A 13,657-nucleotide genomic window follows, 5' to 3' on the forward strand; every position below is an offset into this window, starting at 1 on the left:
GGTTCAGTTCTGGATCCTCTCCTGTTTGGTGTCTACTTCTCTGAAGTACAGGCCAACACAGAAGGTCTTTGGCTAACGAATTTCGCAGATAACTGCAAACTAGGAGCCAAAATCAAAACTCCAAAAGATGTGGACATCCTACAAAAGGGCTTCACTGAGACAGATGCCTGGTGTCAAAGCCACGGCCTCAAGCTCTATGTCAAAAAGTGCATTGTCATCCCTTTTGGTAAAAACTCAGTACCCACGAGCTACCACATAGGTAGTAGTCTACTTAACACCGAAAGTGTGATAAGAGACCGTGGGACACTGGTGGACAGTAGTGTCTCCTTTGATAATCACATCGCCACAGTAGTCAGGAAATCCTTCTATGTGGCACACCTCATCACAAAAGGTTTCTCATTCAGGAAAAAAAGAGGTCATTGTTCCCCTCTACTCACCACATTAGACCCATTATAGAGTACAATGTCCCTTTTGTTATGTACCTCACAAGACATCTGCAACAACTGTAAAGGCCACAGAAATACCTCACAAAGAGGATTACTGGCCTCAAAGAGATGCCCTATGCAGACTGTCTCAAAAAACTGCAGCTTTACTCCGTTGCATATCACCTACTCAGAGGCGATCTCTGCCTAACACACAAAGCTATGTCAAACCCAGAGCTTTTAGACATGCTCATCTTAAAGAAATCCCAATCCCTACGAGCTACATGCTCTAGGGCCCTAAACCTCATCACCACAATAAACAGAACATGCTGGAGGGATAGATTCCTGTCCCAGAGACTTCCCATACTCTGGAACAAACTACCTATGTATATCAAACAAAGCTCCTCATTAGCACTCTTCAAGAAAAATCTTGATGATTGGATGGGAGATAGGAAATTCACCCCGGGGATCACTTCTGTGGCTCTGCTCGACAGTGGCACATGAAAATAATTTTCTTGGGTGGCGAAAGCCAGGGTACATTTGGCTAGGCTTATATAGGCCCTAGGGCCAATAGCCTAGTACCTACCTATGAACCTAAATGACAGAGTCAGGATTTTCACTTCAGATTTCTGATTCAGTCTTGTAAGAGAGCAAAGTATCTGATTCTCGCTGTGGGTGTTTTTCTCTGAGGCTATTTCCAGAATGTGCCATTATTTTCAGTGGTAGAACCCTGAGGTTTCTCAGTCACTCAGAAAATATGAGCTGTGACAGATGGAATTTCCTGAACCTTCACTCATTCCTCCAGGGAGGTTGGCTTTGGAGGATGTGTGCTCCACTGTCTGCAACTTTCATGACAAGGTAGCCTTTTGCCCCTAAAAAGGCAGATTGAAAACTTAAACTGAGGAACTTTATACATACACTCCTCCCAAACCTGACTCAGCAGCTATAACTTTAGTTAATCCTACCACTGCTAAACATTTAGTTAATTCCAATCCTTCTGTTTCTGACAAGGATGAGAAAATTAAGTATGGGGCAAAAAGTGTATGCTTCTGCAACTTTGATTTTCAGAATTTTGAATTGCCAGGCTCACATGTTAAAGTTTATTCAACTCTTTGGGAAAGAATGAGGAATGTTATGTTTGCAGTTTCTTTTTGAGGGAAAATCTGCTTTAAATAATTAACCTGATGTCAGTTTTCATTCTGTCCTCAACTGATGGGTTTGTATCCAGTCTTTGGATCCAACTCAGCCAATACTAAAGCTCGTGGTAACAAAAACTCTCAAGCCTCTCCCTTACCCGTAATGCACCAACCCTAAGCTACCTCAGATCTCGTTTGCTGCTTTTTGCGAAAAGACGTGGTCACCCTAGCTCTCAAGCTTTTACAGATATGTGAGTTTTCTTCAACTTAAATCCTCAAAACCTTTATTTTCTAATATTTTGTAATATTTCACATCCCTTACACTACTTGCATTTTCATATCTCTTCAATTACCATTGTTTGTAATGTCTTCCCATATCTTCCTTTCATACAGGTTGTTACTGGTGATTTCTCTTTCTATCCTTTTACCTTATACACTGTTATGTAGTTCTTAATACGAAGTTGGTATTTTTTCCTCTATCTTCTCTTTTCTTAAATACTGGCAGACAAACACCCTTCTGGGTAAGTGTGAGCACAAGCTACTGCTGTCAGATGCTCACACACTGTGTTTATTGTCTAGGCCCCAACATTAACAAGAGGATTGCTCTAAATGCCATAATTTCAACCCTAGGGCTCTAGTTGAGAGAAAGAGTAAGCTAATATTGAAAGGTTTATTACCATCTTCCTTTGGAGAAGCAATATCTCAGATTCAGTCCCTGAAAGGTAAAACTAAAGAGATGAAACTTTTGTCTTAGAAGCCATCCACATCAGCTTCGGAGCCATCTAGAAAAAGACTAAAGTTGGATCCAAGAAGGTCTGAAAGTTCTTTTCCTTTGGATTCGAGAAGGAAGAAGGCAATGGATCCAACTATCTCGGATCTGTTGATTTAAGCAGTCTGACCCAACAACTTTGAGTCCTGTACTTTTCTCCAGGACTAGATACTTGCCTTCACTTGATCCTGTACCTTCTAGGGTGCTCTCACCCTTTTTGGAATGACTATGATCCAAGTCGTCTCCTCTTGCCTTGACTCATTCGTCCAGAATTTTGACGAAAGATATGGAAAGGATGATGCTGAAGTTTATCTCTGCGTGGATGCTGATGGGTCTCTTGCTGGCAGCTCCCCTCTTGGGTTAGGAGGACCAATCCATCAACTACACCCCCACGTCAACCTTCTCCTCTGTTCCCTTCAGTTCTTTCAGAGTCTGAAGATAGCATTATCTTCAGATCCAAAGCTTATTCTTAGTGCTCCAGTTCATATTTCTTCTGATCCAGATGACACTCCAAGGCAAAGCTTCCCTGTCGGATCCAAGGTGTTGGAGTCTACTGTGATGTTTTCGGAGCTGTCTCTGCTCCTTGGAGCCTCAGCACTGGATAGCTTGGCTCTGGCTTCCTCCTCTGGAAGATTGCTTTCAGAGCATGGAAGTACAGTGGTCCAGAAGCTTACCTTCTCTGTGCCAGGGTTTTCTCTCTGTTCAGGGTGATTAGCCTTTGAGGTGGGGAAGAGGCTATTCTCTACTCTGACAGGATGGATGGATCTAACCCCATCGGATCCTAAACCTTCTACCCTGATGTCTCTGTGCTTAGAGCCTCATCATTCTTTACTACAGGGACAGCCAGACCGAGATCTCCAGGCTTCCCAGTAGAGTATTACAATTTCTTCCGTAGCATCTCCGGAACAGCCCACTGAGGGGGTCCCTAGGAAAAAGAAGTGCAAGAGGAAGCACTTAGACTATCCACAAGAGCCACAGAGGATGCAGACTTCAGTGAAGGTGAAGGGTGTCCACGATCACCTCCAGAAGACGTCTCCTTTGGAGGACCTCCTTGAGATCCTAAAACAGAGAGGTGGTTGGACCCCCAGCAACCCTTCATCTGAGGAATCTGTATTCCTGGAGACTTTAAGTACTGGGCCTGTCTACCTCTTGGGTTACTCCACCTGCCAGTGAGCTCATTGATTTAGTCTCTCAGCAAGCATGGAAGGAACCTGACACAGTTGAACCCATACCCAGAAGACCGGACAAGATTCTGGCACCACCTTTGGGGAAAGAATTTTGGGCTGAAGGGGTGCCAGTTGATGCCATGGTCATGGTGGCAGCCACCAAAAAGGAACTTGCCAAGCAGCATTCCACTGTTCAACTCCCTAAAACCCTAAAAAGAGTCTAAGGCGATGGACAGGTTTGGGAAGTGTCTGTGCTTCAGCCACCTTTGCCATACGTTGGCTGAATTATTTGCCACATTTTACTAGGTTACAGCGGAATTTGATCAAGGAAATTTCAGATACCTTCTCAGGATCCATCTCTGCAGAGGTCCAGGCATCCGTGACTTCTCAGTTGGCTACCCTGCAATCTATTTCAAATTCATCCATGAGGCTTATTTTGCATTTAGACAAAGGAACCACAGGGGCAAAGGGTTCAAGCATTTCCATCAGGAGACATGCCTGAATGTGCTTATGTGATGTTCAAGTTTGTCGTCTGCAAATTCTCCCATTACCAGCACTTTCTTCTACAACCCCACAGTAAAAAAAAAAAACTTTATCCAGGTGTGAGAAAGATGGAAAGACCCTGTCTGCAGTGGGCATATGTTTTTCGACCCCTCAGAGATCGTTTTCAAGAAATCAGTTATTTATGTGGTCAAAGGATGCGGTTTAGGAAATCCCAGGGTCCTTTCCAGGACACACATGGAGGAACTTCCCTCAGACAGAGGGAGAAACTCTAATGGTCAACACCACCACCCGCAATAAAGGAGGCATGCAAAAACAAGGGTCCAGAAATTCTTTCTTGGACAGACCCTACCAGCACTCCTGAAAAAGAGGCCTGATTGCCCAGTTCTGGAGTCAATCAAGGGTTAATTATCCTTGCACCAGAGAGCCTGGCTAGACATAAAGGATACTTGGGTGCAGAGGATTATATCCAGAAGATGTATAAATCTCTTTTCCCTTCTGCCTCCAATCTAAAGAAAAATCCCAGACATTCCACCCAGTCAGGGGGAAGAAGCAGCAATTCAAATACAAAAGCTGCTAGAAAGAGTCTCGCCCAAGAGGTCCCACCACAGCAAATAGAATCCAGAGCTTATTCAAGATTCTTTTTAGTACCAAAGAAAATGGGGGCTTGAAGACCAATTTTGAATCTCAGCAACTTGAACTAGCCAGTTCAACGTATCAAGTTTTGGATGGTCATGGTTCAGTCCATTCTCCCTTTTCTGGGCAAGGACAACTGGATGTGCACTGTAGACCTTCAGGATACGTACTATGACATAAAGATGAACAGATGATCCAGAAGGTACTTGCATGTCCGGCTGGGAGATGGTCAGTCACTACCAGTTCAGAGTTCTGACCTTTGGTCTCACCACAGCCCCCAGACAAGTCTCAACTGGAACCAAGTCAGAATTTGTAGGAGCAGTTTTCAAAATGAAGTCAATGATAGCTCCACTGCTTTCTTCAAGAGTACAGACTGTAAGATCACAGGTCAGAAAAATAATCTGCAGTACCAAGATTTCAGCCCGCTTTGTCCTTCAAGCTTTAGAATCAATGTCAGCGGCAGTAACCCTGGTACCTTTAGCCAGATTTTATATGAGGATTGTCCACTGGATGCTAGCAACTCAATGGTTGATACTTTTCCAATCCATGTCAACCCAAATACGGATAACTCAGACATGCAAGAGAGATCTCAGGTGGTGAATTCAGTCAGATCAGGTTCTACTAGGCTATCCGTTCATCCCCCCTCAGCTCAAGGCCATAGTGACCACAGACACTTTCCAGGTGGGGTGGGACCATTTTTTGGGAAAAACAGTTCAATGCACTTGGTTCCCTGAAGAGGCCAACTTGCATGCCAGTGTTCTGGAGATGAAAGCAGTGCTTTTAGAGTTGCAGACCTTCCAGGATGCACTCCCTTCGGGGGGTGATTGAAATTGAAAAAGACAATATATCAGTAGTTTGGTACATCAAACAAGGAGGGACCATGTCATACCCGTTGTGTTGGGAAGCGCTGAACATGTGGCAATGGGATATCTCATTCGACCGCTATCTCATAAGAACATACATTCGAGGTAAGTCCAGTGTGATAGCAAACTGAGGAGGTCAATTCTTCTACCTCACGAGTGGTCTCTCAATAAGAATGTGATGGAAATGATTTTTCATCGATGGGGCCAGCCTTGCTGCAATCTTTTTGCTTCTCCCCTAAACAATAAATGCAGCAGCTACTTTGCCCTAATCCCCCCACAGCATGAATCACCAAGGGATGCTCTACTTCATGATTGGCCCGCCGTTCTACTTTATGCCTACCAACAATTCCATTAATTCCAAAATTTCTACAGAAAGCTGTCAGATTGAAGAGCTTTTTTCAGCTTCAGTACATAACTTTTTAAAGAAGGGGCTAGTTCCTCAACCATCAAAGTTCATTTGACAGCAATATCAAATTTTCACATTGGATTCGAAGGTTCTTTGCCCTCTCACAAATTGTGCAGAACTTTCTTGTGAGGCACTCTACTTTTGAGACCTCCGTTTAAGGACTCTGCTCCCCCATAGGATCTAAATCTGGTACTGCAAGCTCTAATACAAACCCTGTGAACCAGCAGGTAAATGTGACCTTAAGTGTTTTACTTGAGAAACAGTTTTTCTAGTAGCCATTACGTCTGCTAGAAGAATTTCAAAGATTCAAGCCTTGTCTTCAAAACCTCCATACGTGATCTTTCACAAAGATAGAGTGATTCTATGAACTAATGGCTCCTTCCATCCCAAAGAGGTGTCATAATCTAATATCAGTCGATCCATTAATTTGCCAGTATTCTTCCCTAACTTTGCAAACAAGGGCAAATACATATTACATTTATTGGATGTTCACAGACAATTATGTTATTACCTAAATGGAACAAAAGACATCAGAAAAACTGATCAATTGTTTTTTCTTTGCAGAATTGAAATTAGGCAAACCAGTCACAAAAGTAACTTTAGCCAGATGGCTTAACTGATTGTATTTCATTTGTCTGTAGCAAACTGGGTATTATCTTGCCACAACTGTTACAAGTTTATTCAACTAGGTCCATGTCAGCTTCAGTTTTTCTGTCCAGAGTGTCCATGGATGACATATGTGCAGCAGCAATTTGGGCTACACCCCATACTTCTAGTACTCATTACAAATTGAGTCTAGTCTCCAGGGGTAGAACATCATTTGGTTCAACTATGCTTAGGAATAGCCTTCCTTAAATTCCATCTAGGATTATAGACAGCTGGAGACATTGTGCATTAGTTGAGGATAAAATGAAAATTGACATCAGATAAAGAAGTTATGTACTTACCATAATGTTCCATCTGTGTTGACCATTTTCATTCTTCCAGAACTTTAGTTGAGCCCCATAACAAGCTCTTACTGAAGGGGTTGTTCAAATCTCTATTTAGTGAAGTCTTGTCCAAGGCCGACACTGCTACCAGGATATTCCAAAGAAGAGAAGCCACTTGGTACCTGCATCCCCATCGGTGAAGGTGGCCCACAAACACAAGACTTCGGTTCCTATGTCCTTGGAACCAACTGCTAAGGTACCAAAACTTCAGCCTGATGTCTCCTCTGCACTGTCTACTTCCACGGTGCCATCGGCACCAGTGTTTGCTCCAGCCTCTTTAGTTTCTGGCTCAGTGCTGACCTTGCCTTCGGCACAGCATCATGTTTCACCATTCCCCTCTGTGCTGCAGCAGCCTCTGCTCATTCCTTTGGTGCCAAAATTAGATCAAGACCTGCCCAGGACAACATATTCTCCATCTATAGAACCTTTCGTAGGCCAGCTGCTTAGCCCCTTTTTAGAACTTCCAGAGCCTCCTTCGGTCTTCTTAGTTTGATCCTCCAGGAGTCTCTCTGACTTAGATGTTATGAGGCTGCTGGATCAACTGTTGGTGACCAGAGGTATTCCTGCCCCTTCTGAGGTCCTTCTCCCATCTGACTTGGGACCTCCTCTCCCAGGAGTCCTAGTATTTCTCCTCCTCTGACTGACACCAGAGTTTTGGAGTCCAGCAGTTTGATTTCCCCTGTACCAGCTATTTCGATGCCATTGGGTACTTCCTCCTCTGTATTGGATGTTTCCCTGACTTCATCGGTTCCTGGTGTGGAGCCAACAGACTGTCGGGGCCGTGACCTGTCTCTTTTGGCTCCATGGGTCTCTTTCCGACACCTAGTTTTTGTATGGTGTTGACCTTAGCTCCTAGAACATAGTCTGTTGTGGGTCCTTCTTGGCGCCGGCTTCGGAAGGCGGGTTCTTGGAGTGGGGTATGACCTCTGTTCCGAGGTGGTCTTTCTCAGTTCCTGGCTCCCACTCCTCTTCAGGGGAGTGGGGGCACTGCCTTCCAGGTCATGGAGAGGGCTGTAGCCTTTGTAGACTCCGAGCTGGTCTCTCCTGCATCGGAGTGTCATGTTTCTATATCCTGTGGTCCAGAGTTGACACCAGTCCCTACGACAGGACAGAGAGCACCAAAGCTTCAAGTTGCCCATGTACAGGGCCCCAGGATTTCGATGGAGAGGGTCCCCCCCATTCACCCTCTGAAGATGTCTCCTTTGGAAGCATCCTGGAAATTCTAAAGCAGAGGGGTAACTGGAAGTCCCAAGATCCATCCTCAGAGGAAACTGTGTACTTGCAAGCCTTTGGTGCTTAACCATCTACTTCCTGGGTGTCCCCACCCACTGACTATTTTTATCAAGCTAATCGCGCAGCGGGCTTGGAAGGCTGCTGATGGCATAGAGCATATTCCCCGGAGACCTGCCAAGATACTATCACCACTGGAGGACCACCAGTATTGGGCCAAGGGTTTGACAGTAGATGCCATGGTGGTGGCGGTTGCCATCAAAAAAAAACTTGCCGATGACTGTCCTTCTGTACTGCCCGCCTAACAGAGAGTTTAGGATGGTGGCCTGGTTTGCAAAGCGGGTCTGTGCTTCATCAACCTTCACAGATAGGTCTTTGAACTTTCTGACACACTTTACTAGACTTCCGAGAGACCTGATCAAGGAATTATCAGAAACTCTATCTGGGGCTGTGTCTAATGAGGTACAAGATGAGGTCGCCTTGCAGCTAGCCAACCTGGAGTCTATATTGAACTCGTCCATGTGGCTCATCGCACATGCAGCCGAAGGTACAACCAGGGCAAGCGGGTTCCAGAATTGCCATTGGGTGACATGCCTGGATGTGTTTGGTTGATTTTGTGGAGCCCTTCAAGTCTTCCTTCATCAGTGCTCCATTTGATGGATCATCTTGTTTTACCCTAAAGTAAAGGACACACTTAGCCAGGTGTGAAAAGGATGGTAAAACCCTATCTGCTGTAGGCATTCATTTTTCTAGTCCTCAACAGTCCTTTTCCAGGTATCAGAGGATTGGAAAGATGTGGTTCAAAAAGTCCCAAGGGCCTTTCTAGGACACATGTGGCAGCAGCTTCCCTTGGGGCAGAGGGGGGAGCTCAGATGAAAAACACTGACCCCGTGACAGAGGAGGTCCACAAAACCAAGGCTGCAGAGACTACTCCTTTGGACAGCCCTACTTGTGCTCCTGAAAGGAGGTCCGATTGCTTACCACTGGAAACAGTTGGGGGAAGACTTTCGCAGCACTTGGCAGCCAGGCGACAAATAACTTCGATACTTGGGTGCAGAAAATCATTATCAGAGGGTATTGCATCCCTTTCACCCTTCTTCCATGTTCATTAAGAAAAATCCCAGATGTTCCACCCTATTAGAGGGATCAAGCAACCAAAGAAATTCAAAAACTACTACAAAAAAAAGAGTCATCCAAGATGTTCCACCAGACCAGTTTTACTCAAGGTTCTTTTTAGTTCCAAAAAAGATGGCGGACTGGAAGCCAATATTGGACCTTAGCCTTCTGAACAACTTTGTTCAGCAGACAAAATTCTGGGTGGTCACGCTCCAGTCTATTCTCCGTTTTCTAGAGGAAAATGATTGGATAGGCTCTATAGACCTTCAAGATGCGTATTACCATATAAAAATAGACAAGCGCTCAAGAAGGTTCCTCCACTTTTGGCTAGGGGCCAGTCATTATTAGTTAAGAGTGCTGCCCTTTGTTCTCACCACAGCCCCCAGTGGTGAGAACAAAGGGCAGCACTCAACTAATGTATGACAACTGTCTCAGCTCACGTGAGGTTATGCGGATTTGGGTGTTTCCTTATCTAGATGACTGGCTCCTCACCACCCCTACCAGTCATCTGCTGAGTCCAAACTATAGACTTCATCACGCTCCTGTTCAGTACCCTGGGCGTAATGGTCAACTATGAGAAGTCTCAGCAATCCCCCCACTCAAGACTTGGAGTACATAGGAGCCCGCCTCAACACAGTTTCTTGTGTAGATTCTCTATCCTTTCTCAGACTCCAAAAGATAGGGTCGCAGGTTCATTCCATTTTACTGAAACACAAGGTGCCCACTCATCTTATTCTTCAGACCCTAGGACCTGTTGCAGCAGCTGTCACCTTGGTTCCACTGGCAAGATTTCGCATGAGAATATTTCAGTGGCTTCTAGCCTTATAATAGTTCATTCTTTCTCGCCCAATGAATCACCCGATCCTGATAATAGAATGTTGCAAAAAAGATCTGTCCTGGTGTATGACGTCGGAGGAAATCCTAATGGGCTGTCCCTTTGTTCCACCTCAGCCCAAGGACATAGTGACCATGGGTGCCTCCTAGATGGGGTGAAGAGGGCATTATCTGGGAAAGACGGTCCAAGGCACACTTGGTTTCCTCAAGAGGTCAATTTTCACATCAGTGTCCTAGAAATGAGAGCAGTGCTCCTAGTTTTCCAAGCCTTTCAAGCTGCCCTTCCTGTGGGAACATTTGTAATCCATTCAGACATGTCAGCAGTCTGGTCTATCAACAAACGTTGGGAAGCAAGTCCTCCTCTCTCTGCCGGGAAGCTCTAAGAGTTTGGCAATGGGTGATATCCTCCAACTGCTTTCTTGTAGCAACACTTATCCCAGGAAACTCCAATGTGATAGTGGACAAGTTGAGCAGACACATTCTACTGCCTCACGAGTGGTCTCTCAATCCCAAGGTGGTGAAAGAAATATTTTGCCGCTGGGGCCAATCTTGTTGCAACCTATTTGCTTCCCCAATGAACAACAAGTGCAGCACTTACTTTGCTCTAATCCCTCCACAGGGGGAGTCCCTGAGAGACTCTTTCCTTCTCAATTGGCCCTCGGGTCTCCTTTATGCTTTTTCCCCTCTTTCTGAAGAAAGCTCAAAGGTTGCAAGTCAAAGTGATCCTCATCCCCCCCCTTCTAGCCCAGGCAAGGTTGGTTCCCCTTTCTGTGGCCTCACTTGGTTCACCAACCGTGGATTCTGGACCTAGTTCCAGACCTGCTGTCTCACCTACAAGAGCTCCTACATCCCGATCTTCACTCCCTCAAGCTCACAGCTTGGTTCCTCCAATTCTGTTGGTCACCAGGTAGAATTATATTACTTCCCATGTCCGAAAAATTCTTCTGGCTTCCCATATACCTTCCACCAGGAAACTTTTTTCCAGTAAATGGAAAAGGTTTTCTACTTGGACTTCTGAAAACAATTTAGACCCTTTCTCAGCTCCAGTTGAAAAAGTTTTGGAATTCCTAGCTTCTCTTTTTGACCAAGGAGCAACTGCCTCCACCATTAGAGTTCATTTAGCAGCCATCTCTAATTTTCACAGTGGATATGATGACCATTAGTTAATTTTCCATTGTCTATGCAAAGTGTTTCTCAAAAGGAGTTTTACATATCAAACCTCTGTTCAAGGACACATTGCCCATTACCCCCATGGGATCTTACCTTCATTTTGCAATACTTAGTACTATCTCCCTTTAAACCAACTGCCACTTGCCATCTCAAATTCCTTTCCTGTAAAACTGTTTTTATGACGGCCATCACTTCTTCCAGATGAGTCTTGGAAATTCAGGCACTTTGTGCAAAACCACCGTACATCATCTTTCATAAAGACAGGGTGTCATTGAGGACTAACCCTTCCTTTCTTCCTGAGATGGTCTCCGAGTCAAACCTTAATCAATCCATTGAATTACCAGTTTTCTTTTCCAATTTCTGAAACAAGGGTGAATAATGTTTGCACATCTGAAGTAGTTAAGTAGTTTACTTCATTTGGTCTTCAACCTGTGGGAATACAAATACATATTGGATCCGAGCCGGCAAATATTACTAGCATCAGCTCTGAGCTCCAGACTCTTCCCCTTACCCATAATACACCTGCACTGCCTTCCATCCACAGATCTCGTTTGCCGCGATTTGTTATACATCGTGTCCATACCTCTCAACCTCCAGATCAGAGAATCGGGGACAAAGTACCTTAAAATCAGGGACATTCAGGGGTGCCTAATTAACATAAGATATGCATATTTAAATAAGTGCATTAATGGACACGACCACCCAGTCATTCAATTACACAAAGACAGGGCATCATTATAAGCATTTTTTAGTAGAGAATTATAGACACGTCAGAATGAATAAGTTAGTGACAACCAGCTACAGCAAGTTATAAGCCTATACATTCTTGGGTCCTAACAAGATTAGGAGGTTAGATAACAGAAAAGTTTTATGTCTTTCGACATTTCCCGATTAAGGGTCGCCAAAGCGGAACTCCGGTCCGCTAATGATTTTTACGTGCCGAGTTGCCGGCCCTGATGCACAACCTTCAACGAAGGTACGCCCATTCACGCATGTCTCCACACAGAAGACGCTCTAGCTGAGAATCGAACAGGACAACGTCTTACTGTGAGGCGACAATGCTACCGCAGCACCACCACATAAAAATGTATTCCCACTAATACAGAAAGGGGAGACAGCTTGCTTGGATGCTACCAGCACTCTCAGAATCACCTAGAAATCCACAACATACACTGCAGTCCTGTCCAAGGTCCACAGATGCTCAGCTGTTATAATAAATTAAAGAAATGGACACACTGTATCACCACTGTCCGCAACTTCTACATCTTGGAAAGAAATGCTGCAATGCAATCCAGAGAAAGAGGGAAGCAAGCTTGGGTGATACTGAAAGTCTGAAACAGGAACTGAAATCGGTAAACAAATGAGCATCATGAATAAGCAAATAATGGGTAAACAAACTATGATCATGAATAAACGAACAATGTGCTAGAACTACAAAGAATGTAAGCTAAATAATCTCTGCTAGTCCACAACTAATCTAATTTAGACTTCTAGCTATCACACTTCTCATGCTACTGTAGTAAACTTGCTTTCAGGTTCAAATCCAGAAATAGTCGGACGCTTATAAAATATTAGTACTATTAACTTGAGACACTGGCAGAATAAGAGAATGTGAACTAATATACATTTGGTGAAGTAAAATAAGTTTATAACTCTAATTGTTGTCATTATCTGTGCCTCAAATAAGGAACACTACATTCACAGTTATTGTAGGTTGTGACCGTGGCACTCAAACTTACGCACTTCTAACTGAGAAACACAGCCTCTCATAATGTGTAACAAATGGGCAAATTAACAGCAGCCAATAATTTAAATTAGCAAGCTCATAGAGTGGCTGAAAAGGACTATTTTTTCCTACAAAAATTTACTTTGCTTAATAAACATGATTTTGTTCTCTTTGCCATGGATATCTGTTAAAAATACTGAATGTGTGACATAAACTTTCAGTATAGAACTTTGAGGGACATTAACTTTGTAAGTGATATGTAACCAAACTTAAAATACCTGGTGCTGCTTAAGAGAATGTTTACTGGTAAGGTATCCCCTGTTTATATCTAAAACCAAAACACCCATGCTACGAGTGTATCTTACCTTTCCAAGTGTAAGTAATTATGTGGGTGTGTGCCTGATAGGCAGATGGTCAGCATGCACTATACTATATACCAGATCAAAAGGGAAAAAAGAACTGTACATGGGAACATGATTGGTCCCAAACAGTACCCCAAACAACCTGGAATTAAACAGGAAAAAGGCAACTTAAACTTCTGTTAGTCATGAAAACACAAAACTAGAATCCTGGCGTCCAGAAATCAGCACTAAACTGTAACCTAGTCACTACTCTGTCTGCAGCAATAGAAAAGGAGATGGTGTGCTGTCTGTTCAGATTGTTTACCTTCCTTAAATGTGGAAAATCATGTAA

The 13,657-nt window shown here is 44.0% G+C and overlaps 1 protein-coding gene across 1 annotated transcript in view; it reads left to right on the top strand.

Annotated features, from left to right (window-relative positions):
* DNM2 (dynamin 2) overlaps window positions 1-13,657 on the top strand; it is a 1,995,561-nt gene that overhangs the window by 826,123 nt on the left and 1,155,781 nt on the right. The window contains exon 10 of the mRNA XM_044082335.1: window positions 12,436-12,486. Within this exon, the coding sequence (XP_043938270.1) occupies window positions 12,436-12,486 (51 nt within the window). The remainder of the gene's footprint in view (window positions 1-12,435; window positions 12,487-13,657) is intronic.

Source organism: Protopterus annectens, chromosome 9.part0 (assembly GCF_019279795.1).
Source record: "Protopterus annectens isolate FY-2018-M chromosome 9.part0, PAN1.0, whole genome shotgun sequence".
NCBI classification, from domain to species: domain Eukaryota; kingdom Metazoa; phylum Chordata; order Ceratodontiformes; family Protopteridae; genus Protopterus; species Protopterus annectens.